The 12818-nt window shown below is 40.1% G+C and overlaps 2 protein-coding genes across 3 annotated transcripts; one reads left to right on the forward strand and one right to left on the reverse strand.

Annotated features, from left to right (window-relative positions):
• Positions 1-4673: 4673 nt before the first annotated feature.
• Positions 4674-8450, forward strand: LOC120656610 (O-glucosyltransferase rumi homolog). 2 transcript variants are annotated; one of them, XM_039934767.1, is made up of 7 exons: positions 4676-4967; positions 5228-5272; positions 5560-6182; positions 6446-6638; positions 6864-6928; positions 7008-7218; positions 7744-8450. In XM_039934767.1, exons 1-7 carry the CDS (start codon positions 4812-4814, stop codon positions 8104-8106), a joined length of 1656 nt encoding a protein of 551 aa, XP_039790701.1. In that variant the 5' UTR covers positions 4676-4811; the 3' UTR covers positions 8107-8450. The 2 variants fall into 2 exon arrangements, with proteins under 2 accessions (XP_039790702.1, XP_039790701.1); XM_039934768.1 differs by lacking the exon at positions 5228-5272 and having other exon boundaries at positions 4674-4967.
• A 394-nt stretch (positions 8451-8844) lies between these two features.
• LOC120656611 (vesicle-associated protein 1-2-like) lies at positions 8845-12506 on the reverse strand. The gene is made up of 7 exons (XM_039934769.1): positions 12119-12506; positions 11738-11808; positions 11556-11637; positions 11356-11471; positions 10834-10953; positions 9787-9864; positions 8845-9234 (listed from the first exon to the last, which is right to left on the reverse strand). Exons 1-7 carry the CDS (start codon positions 12174-12176, stop codon positions 9127-9129), a joined length of 633 nt encoding a protein of 210 aa, XP_039790703.1. The 5' UTR covers positions 12177-12506; the 3' UTR covers positions 8845-9126.
• Between the last annotated feature and the right edge of the window lie 312 nt (positions 12507-12818).

Raw genomic sequence — 12818 nt, forward strand, 5'->3', positions numbered from 1 at the left:
CATATATATTAGCACAATATAGTCAAATTATGGACTAATTATGTTTAAAATGGATTCGTCCCGTGAATTATCCTCCATTTATGCATTTGATTTTATAATTGGTATATATTTAATACTTCTAATTCGTGTCTAAACATCCGATGTGATTGAGAATTAGAGTTCAGACCCCTTGTTAAACCGATAACCCTGCGGTAATATGAATTTATATTTTTTTTCATAGAAAAATACGCATGAGTTAAATCTAATTCAGCACTCCCTCAGTTCCAGAATATAGCTATGTTTAGATTTTTCCATAGTCCAACTTTTAAACTTTGAGCAACAATATCTCGAAACTAAAAAATTTAAATAGAAAAGGTTATATATTATAATAGTTAGTTTCAAGATAAATCTACTAACATAATTTTTATACTGTTATTCATTATCGTTATTTTACTACTTGTAGTTAAAGTTAATATAACTAGCAAGGTGGCCCGCGCTAATAGCACGGGTAGCTAGTTTTTTATTTAATTCTTTAAAAATATTTACATTGACAGAAGAGATGTATTTTGTAATTTATTTACCTCTCATTTGCTCTTGTTCAATATTATACTACTTGCAGCTTTCTATGCATAGGAGTTCATATCAATCATCACTTTTTATGTTGCTTTATTCTATATTATAGTTGCATATTTTAGTACTTAAACCTGCAAAATCTAAATTTGAGGATTGAATTCAATTTTGGATCACCTTGAATACGGAGCAAATTGTACATAATTGTATTCATATAAAGTTTTTTATAATTATGAAATATATTTATATGTATTTGATAGTTATGTTTGCCAACAATCTGTAACTTAGATGTTGGAGTTCGATTTGTATCTTACAATATTTTGATTAATATTTAGCGAAAATATATCTAGTGTAGTTGTTAGAGCACTTAGGTAGCATCTAGCAGATCTAGACCTGACTCATCATCGGAGCGAAATAAAAATGATCATGGATTAGACAAAAAAGTTATGTTAAAAAATAAGTTGAGGCCTCCTGCTGGCTTTGGTAAATAAATGTTATGCAAAACTTATATATATGCGTGCTATGTTAATGCATATATGTTTTAAATTTTTTATTTAGCCGAACCTATTATTATTATTCCCACTTTGGTTACTGCACAATTTATTTGTTTTTAGCCCATATGACTGCATATATTGGTCTACTTTAGAGTTTTGTCATCTCGGTGATAGATAGTTCCATATATATCTTTGTTGTTATTTCTAACTCTTTTCTTTATTTTTCATTTTCTCTAGCAATTTTTATTGATTTCTCTGTCTTCTATTTTGTTCCTCGGTATATTTGAAATCGATTAGTGTGTATCGCATCCGATGCATCTAATGGAGAAGTTTCCTGTTTAGTATTGTGCCTCAGGGTTTTTTTTCCTGAGCGAAGAGGAGCATCGACAACGTACATTTGTTTGAATCATTTGATTTTATACTGTAGGCAATCGACTTTGAGATAGATTAGCAGGGCTTCAGGCCTGTATCTGTGGCTAAAATAATTTCAGTTGTGGCTTCTTTGATGGAGCAGATTTTTTATGGATATAGAGCTGTTTTGAAAACCGTTCGGTAGAACCGCTTCTTCTATTTTTTTCATGAATATATGAAAGATGTCAAATGTCCAACATGACATGGCTATAATTTAATATTTTTCTCATTCTAATGATATTATTTATAGATTAAACCAATAAATTCACTTTTGTCCTTTTCTTTTGCCCTCATTTTCTCATTTTTCTTGCCTTCTTTTTCTATTCTCCTTTTTCTACTTTCCTTACCCGTTCAATCTTGGTGCTTCTTTATCTTTTTCTCTTCTCTTTCTCTATACTTCTTTAGAGGCATCGATCACATTTGTGTTCCATGCCTAGTGTGTACTTCCATGCCTAGTGTGTACTTATAGAAGATTAGATGGGGATAATAATGTTAATAATTATCTATGCTATTTGATTCCTCACATGACTAACTCCCTGATTTTTCCCATGCATCTATTTAGATTGAGCTAATAATAGTCACATTTATTTGTAGGTTTCGGTGCTTTACCCTTTATCCCAGTGATTATTACTTGTATGGAACTATTTATATGCCCATAGAATCATAATTCTTTGTTGACCACCATCAGATTAGTTTGTATAACTAAAGTTGTTCAAGAATATGCAATATTTTTGATGATAATTCTTGTTTGGAGAAAGCATTGGTTCTTTAGCGGATATTTCTCTCACATTAATTCGTCTGCGTATTCATTGGCCCACACTTACAATCATAAGGTGCCAATGGTCTTGCAATAGATTGCAATATGTGAAACTCTGCGCATCATCATTATTTTTTCGTCCCTATCTTGACGTTTGGTTGCTCCAGAAGAAATGGATTGATTGAGTTCGGCAATGATTTTGAGTAGAATCCAGTGTGCTTCATGCAGCTGCATGTACTGCAGGACGTTCTTGAGACTCAAAAAGTTGTGATTCAGAATCTCGGGCAAAGACTATGGTCGCGTCGTAGTGCAGGGCGTTCCAAAGATTTTTCAAAGCAATTATCTCTTTCAATAGTACCAATACAATACAACTATGATCCTGTTGTCACGCTTATGCTGCTGCCATTTTTTTTTGCATCTTTAAGGAAGGTTAATGCGAGACACAGATGGTAACGTGAGTTTTTATGCCATGCGGACCCTGTATTTAACTTTAATTGGATACAGACACTTTTTGGTAGTTTAAAATATTGCATCTCATTAAATTGGACATGGACTCTTTTGTCCAATTTAGATCGTTAGATCTTCATTAAATCGAATGGTGTAAATCCTATACACAAATACTATTTAGATCTTCGTTAATTTGGAGTATTTATTAACTTTATTTGCCATGAAACTCAAACTTGGATTTTTATTATTACATTTGATACTATTTATTTAGCTATTTTTCTTCTTAATATGATTCATAATCACTACACATATCAACAATAAATTTTTTATTCTAGTTCTTGCATTTATCTATTTATTAATCATATTTGATGCCAATTTTTTTATACTTTTAATTTTTAATTTAGCTATTTGGCTAATAATAATTTTTTTGTCGTGTGCCAATGCTAATTTTTTTAATTTTATAATTCCGAATTTGCCTATTTAGTAATTGTATTCAACATGGACTCTTTGGTTAAGTCCTAATTTTCTTATTTTTTAATTCCAAATTAAGCTTTATTTACTGATCGTATTTGGTATGGACTCTTTGTCATGTCCTTTTTTAAAATTTTTAAATTCGAAATTAGCTATTTATTAATCGTATTTGACATCTCATCGCGTTTCTTTACTCCATCATCATCACGAAATCGTCCGTCCATCCATCTTCGACATCCCTTCACGTCGGGAGTGCCACGACACCGGGGGCACATCGCGTTGGAGGCTCCCTCTGCCAGTCTGTTGCCTGCGACCACAGTGCTGCTAGCTACCGGTACTTGCTAGGAATTCAAATCAACATTATCTCTTTGCAAAGAGGTATTAACAGTCCAGATTAATTCTAAAACATATGTTTTTCCATCAAGCCCACGTATTACCCATGCCCCCTCTTCTTCAATCGTACAGAACGCATAATCTGTTTGCAAAACTTTTAACAGGTACTAACAATATGACATGCTAAAAAATTAGTCAACTGACAACAGTTGGGCAGTCATAGAATAACGTAGGAATTTCTAGACCCTCTCGACGAACGTGGTGGCTTGTTTTAACACTCCCTTAATAATATAATAGAATTTATACTTTTAATTTTAAATTTAGCTATTCAGCTAATATTAATTTTTATCTAGTGGTAATGCTATTTTTTTAATTTGATAATTCAGAATTTTCCTAGTAATTGTATTCAACATGGACTCTTTGATTAAGCCTAATTTCCTTATTTTTTAATTCCGAATTAAACTATTTACTAATAGTATTCAGCATAGTCCCTTTGCCATGTCTTAATTTTCCTTAATTTTTTAAATCCGAAATTAGCTATTTATTAATCGTATTTATATGAACTCTTGAGTTAGTTTGAACCGTTAGATCTTCATAAAATCCAACGGTGCAAATTCTTCTCTTTTTTAGATTAATGTGGGAATTTCTAGACCCTCTCGGCGAACATGGTGACTTTTTTTAACACTCCTTTAATAATATAATAGATAATTTTGAAAAAAAATCTAAACGTAGCTATATTAGGGAATACAAATTACCGGATGGCATAAGAATCGTGATTAGAAGGCCGGTTGGTCGAGCCTATGTCCTATGATGAAGCCGCTGGTGGAGCTGTAAAAACTCTAGCAGCAGACGTTAACTCCACCGCGTTCGGCAGGCTGGAGTTGGAGGCTGGAGCTGGAGTGGTGTGAGAGAAAAACACTGTTACCTGACTGGTGGTTGGAGGCTGGAGCTGGAGTGGTGTGAGAAGAAATTACTATGAGGCTGGAGCCCTACCCAACAGCCGAACACGGTGAGTCAGCAGCAGGCACGCCATGCGAGGATAAAAAAAGGTCCCTAAAAAAAATTCTCGACTTTGATTTATTGATTCAGTCTGACCGCTTCCATGTCCTGGGAACCCGCGGCGCCCGCCTGAGAGACCCTCCCTACGCAGCACACGTGGGCGCGGCCTCCTGAGTGATCGACGGGCACGCAACGTTCTCCAGCAACTCCCGGTGCTCGATGCCTCGATCCAGTGCCCATCCCGTCCTTCTCTTCCGGGGGGCGGAGTCTGACGGGCCGGGAGGAAACAGCGGGCTCTGATCGCCGAAGCGAAGACGCGGTGAGCAAGGGAGGGGAGCAGCCGCTCGGCGATGGCTTCGGCGGCCGCAGCGGCGGTCCCCGACGGGCGGCGGTGGAGCAAGGGCGGCGCGAGCTGGCCGTCGTCCCCGGTGACCACGGCCATCTTCCTCTTCTTCTTCATCGTCGTCGTCGGCGTCCTCGTGTCCGCCCGCTGGATCACCACCACCGTGAGTGAAGACTGAAGAGTTTGTTTGATATTTCACCTTCTCCCCCCATCGCCATCTGAACTTTGTTGCATTTTCGGCTGTTCGGCGAAGATACGTTCGCTGTTTTGCATCGATTTTTGAGGATTTTTGTTTTTGCTTGTGTTTGATTCTCGGAGTAATACAAAGATTAGTTTTACGGGACCGAGGCATGACTGCATGAGTAGTCGAGGACGTTCTTCCTAGGCACTCACTAATTGACAATTAATTTAACATGCGTGCAGACTCATCTGACAATCACCAATCTGGATCAGTGGCGCTCAAAGCCGGTAGGTAAGCTCCATTCATTTTTCTGCAACAAAAAATTTACACTCACCCAGGGATGTTAATCAACACATACTCATATGGGGTTAGTGGATGTCAATTGTCAATCTGCACGTATCAGCCATTTCAACACAGAAGTTATAGTCCATAGAACAAAAAAAACACAAAGGAATCGATTAAAATTTCCTTGTTATGAAAAATAGAACTAATTAAATTTCTCAAAAAAACGCTCGCTCACGAGTCAGGGTCACACCGTTGATCATTGTCTTCCACTCTCTTCCTCTGCCTGCAGGCAATTCTGACCGCGACGCGGACCGTCTCCATCCCGGCCATCCCCGACGCGCCGCCGCCGCCGCGGCCGACCTACTCGCTCTCCTGCTCGGCGCCGCCGCTTCCCCGCGACCCGGACATACCCAGCAACATTTCCCAGACCCTCGACCTCGTGCTCTCCCCCAACGCCTCCTCCGCCTCCACCTGCGCCGCCATCCCGGACCCGCCGCCGCTCCCGGCCACCGCCAACGCTTCCTCAACCTGCCCCGACTACTTCCGCTTCATCCACGAGGACCTCCACCCATGGCGCGCCGCGGGGGGCATCACCCGCGCCATGGTCGACCAAGCACGCGCCACCGCCAACTTCCGCCTCGTCGTCATCCGGGGACGCGCCTACATCGAGCGCATCGCGCCGGCGTTCCAGACGCGCGACCTCTTCACGATCTGGGGCATGCTGCAGCTGCTCCGGCGCTACCCCGGCCGCGTCCCTGACCTCGACCTCATGTTCGACTGCGTCGACTGGCCCGTTGTGCACGCTGACCAGTACGAGGGGGAGAACGCCACCGTATTGCCTCCGCTCTTCAGATACTGCGGCAACAATGAGACGCTCGACGTTGTCTTCCCAGACTGGTCTTTCTGGGGCTGGTAAGCAACCGACCCTAGCTTTTTTTTTCTCACCACAAATTAGTTTTGCTTCTTTCGTGCGTTGGCATGATTCGATAAGTATTCACTGCACTCCGTTGATAATTGTGAAGAGAACCAATTGCAGAAGATCAGTTTCATTTCTGATGTTTGTATTTTTAAGGGCTGGCAAAGCGAAATTGTTGTTGATAGTTTGTTCTTTTGGGTTTTGATGTTCAGACAAAGGCACAACCACATAATAAACTGTTTGTGATGACTGGTGACAGGCCTGAGATCAACATAAAGCCATGGAATGCTCTGCAGAAAGAATTGGGCAGGGGCAACAAGAGGGTGAAATGGATGGATAGAAAACCTTATGCTTACTGGAAAGGGAATCCAGATGTTGCAGCTACAAGGCAGGGGCTCGTCAAGTGTAATGTCTCCAGGGAGCATGAATGGAACGCCCGGATTTACAAACAGGTACTTTGCTTGTCTTTATGTCACACTGAAGTTTCTTATACTTAGAGAAATTATAATAGCCCATTCTCTTCTGTCTTCTCACAAGTTACCTTCATTAAATTGTTCAACTCCATCCCATAAAATGCTTAAAACCTTCATTATTAGTGGATGACCACTTTTCAGTGAAACAGTTCTGGTAATGGTGATTCATCATTGATTAGCTAATTCATTTTTTCTATCATTTAGGATTGGCTCAAAGAGATCAAGGCAGGATACAAACAGTCAGATTTGTCTGGTCAATGTGCCCATAGGTTTGTTTTCTTTTCTTACAGGCAAGTTAAAATTTATGTTGTTCTGCAGTAATGCTGACCTTCTTTCTTTGGGTGACAGGTACAAGATATATATTGAAGGATCTGCATGGTCAGTCAGCGAGAAGTATATTTTAGCTTGTGATTCAATGACACTAGTGGTTACACCAAAATACTATGATTTCTATTCAAGGGTGCTGATGCCCATGCAACATTATTGGCCCGTTCAGGATGACAATAAGTGTAGTTCAATCAAGTTTGCTGTTGACTGGGGCAATTCTCACAAACAGAAGGTATTTGTTTGTTATATGCCTTTTATATATCAGTAATGAAGTTTGCTACACTATACCATAACATACTCTTCCTTATTTGTCTGAATTGGAACACATTGCTTGTAAGACGCTTAGTGTTATCTGAACTGCATTGCTTGTAAGACACTTTGTGTTATCTGAACTCAAGAGATATCTTTAAGGACACCTATATTAATCAAACTACCGCGGAGTGATTTCAACATTATTTATTCATTTATTTGTTGTTCTTGCTTTGATAGATGCTTTAGTTAAAAGCATAGAACTTTCAGTTATAACATATTAACACAAAGGATACAAATATTACAAGCTCAAAGTTTGCCGGCAAAAGCTTCCTATGAGGAATACTTGCCTACCTGTCCAGTTCGATTGTATGTGATTTTCGCAACTAATCATATTGGAGTCAAGAACACCCCTTTTCTGCTATAGAGAACATTTTGTTATGTGCATTTGTAAAGGATTTGCATTTTTTATAATAACCGTGTCCATGCATCTCCTCTTAAAATATAGGCACAGAAAATAGGGAAGCAAGCAAGCAACTTCATTCAAAAAGAACTCAGTATGGACCATGTATACGACTACATGTTTCACCTCTTAACTGAGTATGCCAAGCTCCTAAGGTTCAAGCCAACCAAACCACCTGAAGCTGTTGAGGTCTGTTCCGAGTCTTTGGCTTGTCAAGCTATAGGCCGTGAGAAGAAGTTCATGGAGGATTCGATGGTGAGGTCTGCCAGCAATGCTGGCCCATGCAATCTGCCCCCACCTTTCAGCCCTGAGGAATTCGAAGCGCTAAAGCGTAGGAGAGAGAAGTCAATGAAGCAGATCGAAACATGGGAGCACAAAGTTTCCAAGCCGGTGGATAGCAAGCCCTGAGAGCTTCATGCATTCCCCTCCCCAAAAAGATTCATATAAAATGCATGGTACATACCGCATTTTTTAAGTGATAATAATCACAGGCATTTGCTATATGAAGATTGAATCAACTGTGTTACATCTAGAGTAGTCACATATGTTTTAGTTCATCTCATCATTGTACTTTTATTTTTCTGTACTCTGGTTTAGCTGTAGCAATATTACTCTGAAAGCCTTTAGAAAAAAATTAGGATCTTGTCAGAAGGCAACCTGGGGAAATTCTGGAAACAAATTCCTTGATTTCTACAGTATGTTTTGAGGATTCAGAATGATGCTTCCAATTATGTCAATGCCCATCATGGATACACCGTTATCAGATAGTACTACATACTCCTATCACATGATCTGGTGTACTGCCTTTTTCGTATTTGTGACCTCAGGCATACAAGATCTGCTGAGGTTTGTTTTAGTTGTATTAGGCTATTAGCAGTGGATCTTTTAAGGCTCGGATCAACTTTCATGTAAGCTTAAAAGGCTGAATAGTTACTTGTTCTTTACCAACTTAGCATGGAAATATTAAATAGCGCAGATACACTGGCATCTGTAACAGGACGAATCATTTCAGCAAGCCACACATCAGTCTGAATCTCTTTTAGCACTATAATAATGTGGATGTTCTTCAACATCGTCACTATATGACAGTGACACTTCTCCGTGCAATATACAAAGCATCCAACCATTGTACGCAACAAGCCACAATTTCAAAGAAACAATTCTGTTTGTATGTACAAAAGGATACCAACAATTAGTCAATCTTTCAAATTTCAAAAGGCTAAACCTCATGTCAATAGCAAGCTGGTAGCAGCTCGTGTGTAGGGGAACTATGACTTATTAACTGGCTAAACTTTATAATTTGAATCAGAAAATTACAAACAGACCAGGATCGGAGTTGTACAATACTACAATAGCAAGCACACAGAGAACACGTACAATTTGTTTAGTTCTTGAAAGAAAAGCCAAACAAGATAAATCGTTATGCACTTATCTCTTCATGAGGAAACCTAGTAGTATTCCCATAATAGCAACCACCAGTACTAAAACTAATGAGAAACCACCGTGCTGCCTGCTGATGTCTCGCCTCAGAAGATCCTGTTAAAATTCCAACAAAATTATTATCAGCCAAGGTCTGTACTGCCACTGAAATTGATCCAAGTATTCAGATATCATTGTTGCAGAAAGCAGTACAGCAGTACTCCCTCCGGCCATTATTTCGGGCATATTTTGGTATGTAGTAGTTATTAAAAGCAGATTTCGACCTTTAATTTCTCTTGCAGCACTTTATAATGTTTGATTCAAATAAAAACATTTTATATGGAGGGAGTATACGAATATGCACAGCTTAGTTGATAGATATGTAATTCTGCACTTGTGGAAATAATTGAAGGCCATTAAGCCAAAGGAAATACGGAGAGTCGGAGACAAAGCTACATATATTCAATGTAAACCATATGTACAGGAAAGGAAGCAGTGCACAATCTTTGTATTGAGCATTTGAAGAGAAATGCACAACAGACCAATACCACTACTTTGTCTAGCCTAGAAAATAAAACCTCAAGAATCTGAATGTAGTGCCTACAGTCAAAGGGGGAAAAATGCACTTGAGTTTATTAACTGTTTTAGTAATAAGCTAAAAACACTAACCAATTCTTGCCGAAGCTTGTTGTTCAGTTCAACAGCAGAATTCTTCTCCTCCATCAGTTTCGAAATCAAAGCAAATGGCTACAAAGACATAAATAAACCATGTCAAGGCTCAATATATCACTGGCATCTAGGACACCTACTAAGGCCTCAATCACTTTGTTAATAAGATTTTGTTGAAATGCTGAAGAATTCGGTATTGGTAGAAATGCTAATATAGGTGAGCTTCATGAATTGGTTAGCTATTACCATAGGAAAATGCAACCAATTAACATATGTTTACATCTAAATTTACACAGATAAAGGACCAATAATTAGTGAACCAAAAATTATGCAGTAAAGCTTATTGATATAATCAAAAGACTGCATATGTCAACTGTGAGGAGAAAATTGATCAAATACAGTTAAGTCTGTTGTCAGTTATAACGTCCAATATATATAAACAGTTTGAATAAATGTTATAGGCTTTAGCTGAATGCTATTAGAGATGTTAGTCGTAGTGTATGTCATTCGGAAACAAGTAAAAGAGAAGAAATATTCCACGTCAACTTCTTTAACTTAGATGCCATCTCTAATCTATGAATCTTCTCTAATTTCCATCAAGTGACTGAACAATACAGGAATGAGCTCAGGTGATATTATACAACAATGGTTAGCTCCATCTAGTTCAGAGCAATATGTAAAGTCTGCACTAGTACAACATCTAGAATCATTAGTAGATGTAGCTTGTTTTTTTATATAAAAAGAGGTTCACCTCAGAGATTATTTTTCTTGTTCTTTAGTTTCTTTTGTTTCCATTATTTTTTTTCTTGTTCAATAGGTACATTATTTTATTTCTTGTTCATTAGGTTCTTTTGTTTCCTGCAAAGAACGATCGACTCTCAAGTCAAGGTTGGCAGCAGGTAATTGATGATCGCTGGAATAGCTTATCAGTTTGGCAGTTACAGAAAATAACTGTAACTACTCCATCAGACAGTTAACAGTTAGCACATATTGCTAACAAGCGTGGCTGTCAACTATAGAACAATTGCTCCAAGATCATAGCTATACCTCTTGATAATTCAAACTGCCCGCAGAACCATCCTCAAATCCCTCGCTTTGGGTGGATGGCGTGAGATAAACCACCTTCAATTTCACTTCATCAACCACATTGCCTGATTCTTTCGTAAACTACAAAAATTGAGTACGATTTTTTTTTAGTGAAGAAGAGAGGCATTCTGTTACTAACTATATACTCCCTCCTTCCCCGTTTATAAGGCATGATGGAACATGACACGGTCTTCTAAACAACATTTTGACCATTTATTTATCATATATTATATCACTTTTGATTATAAACTTATAATCATTGTAAAATATATTTGATTATGAATCCAATCATATGAAATTTGCATTATAAAAATAAAAATTTAATAGTCAAATTATTGGTCAAAGATGACAAGGTTTGAATCTTGATATACGTGTATGCCTTATAAACAGGGAAGGAGGGAGTAATATATAAAAAAGAAACTGCAACTAAATTAAAAAATGAGACAAAAAAACTGCCAATATAAATACTGAACCGCAAAATACCATGTCTCCGGTGACTTCCTTGGGCACAATCTCCTTGGCTACAATGGCGCTCTGCACAAGGAATTTGTCCTTGCATTGCATGTCCGGTGGCGCCTCCCGCTGCGCTTGCATTGTAACTGAATCAAATAATTTCACGGCGCATGTAAGATGCTAATGCCTAACCAGTTGTGTCAGGATAATTGATTGGTTCACGAAATTACCAACAACATCGGCTGTGGACCGGGGTGCCACAATGCCATTATTCGGCCGAACACAGTACTTCTTCGGGCTCGTTGTCTTGACCTACAGCCGCAATGTTGCACGAATTTCAGTCCCAGCGCTGCCATTTTCGCGTAATTACAGAGCTTTTGCCTGAAGAATTCACGAGAATGATTCGTTTTACCTTGAACGCGACCTGCTTGTCTGTCTTGTTCGTCAGCTGCAGCGTGCACGAGATCTGCTTATTTAATTCGACTGCATGTTTGGGAGAGAGAAAAAAAATAGAGAGACATTAGGAAACAAATAGTACAGGACGATCGCGGATTGACCTCAAAATGAAGACAAATCGATGAAGAAACATCGAAATCAACCCAGAAAGGAAAAAATTTCGGGAACCCGATAAACGTCCCATAGAACAAATCATCGAATGGAAGCTCCACGCGGAGCGTGAAAAGTTCCCCGGAAATCCACCGAAACTACCGCGATTACCGACATGACTTCCAAGGAAACCGTAAGAACCCGCGGCGAAGGGGGCGACAGACAACAACAGGAAGAAGACACATACAGGGGAACCGGAGCTCGAGGGGGTCGATCCCGAGCAGCTCCCCGGCCTCGGTGCTCATCCTGGGCAGAGAAGACAACACTCCCGGCCTCCTGGGGCAATCGAACGGGACGCGGTCGGCGCCGGTGGGAGCGGCGAGGTGGGGATTGGAATTCGGGCCCTCGATGCCTCGCCCCTCCCCCCCTCCTCCTCTGTTTTTTCCTCCGGCTATCTATATTCCTGGAGTGGAGGAGGAAGCGGAGGCGAACGTGGAACTCGGAGGCTCGGAGCCGGGGAAAATTCGGGTTTCGGAAGGGGCGAGAAGGCTGCCTGCCCTGGTTGCGGCACCGGCGGCGTGGCGACGCAGGATATTCGTGGGAACACCACACAGCACAGGCATCCATACCATTCGGGCGTGAGGCTTGGCTTGGCTGGCTGGCTGGCCGGCCGCGCGCCGGTCGCTTTCTCTCCTTCGTCTCTTGCACTCCCCCAGCTCCCCTTCCCGTTTCCCTCCAGCTTCCCGTTTTTCCTCCGGAGGCGGCGGAACGAGCCAACGAGGGGTCGGACCGGAAATCCAGTACTACAAGCGCGCGCTGCAAGCCTTCTTGGCGCGCGATGTTACAGCGGGAAAGCATCTGTCACTTTGTCTTCACGCCACCAACCTCCTGTGCTCGAGGTATTTACTTGGTTTATCTCATTTTCCTTTCTACTATTTTTTCATGTT

The sequence above is a fragment of the Panicum virgatum genome, chromosome 1N (genome assembly GCF_016808335.1).
Source record: "Panicum virgatum strain AP13 chromosome 1N, P.virgatum_v5, whole genome shotgun sequence".
Taxonomy (NCBI): domain Eukaryota; kingdom Viridiplantae; phylum Streptophyta; class Magnoliopsida; order Poales; family Poaceae; genus Panicum; species Panicum virgatum.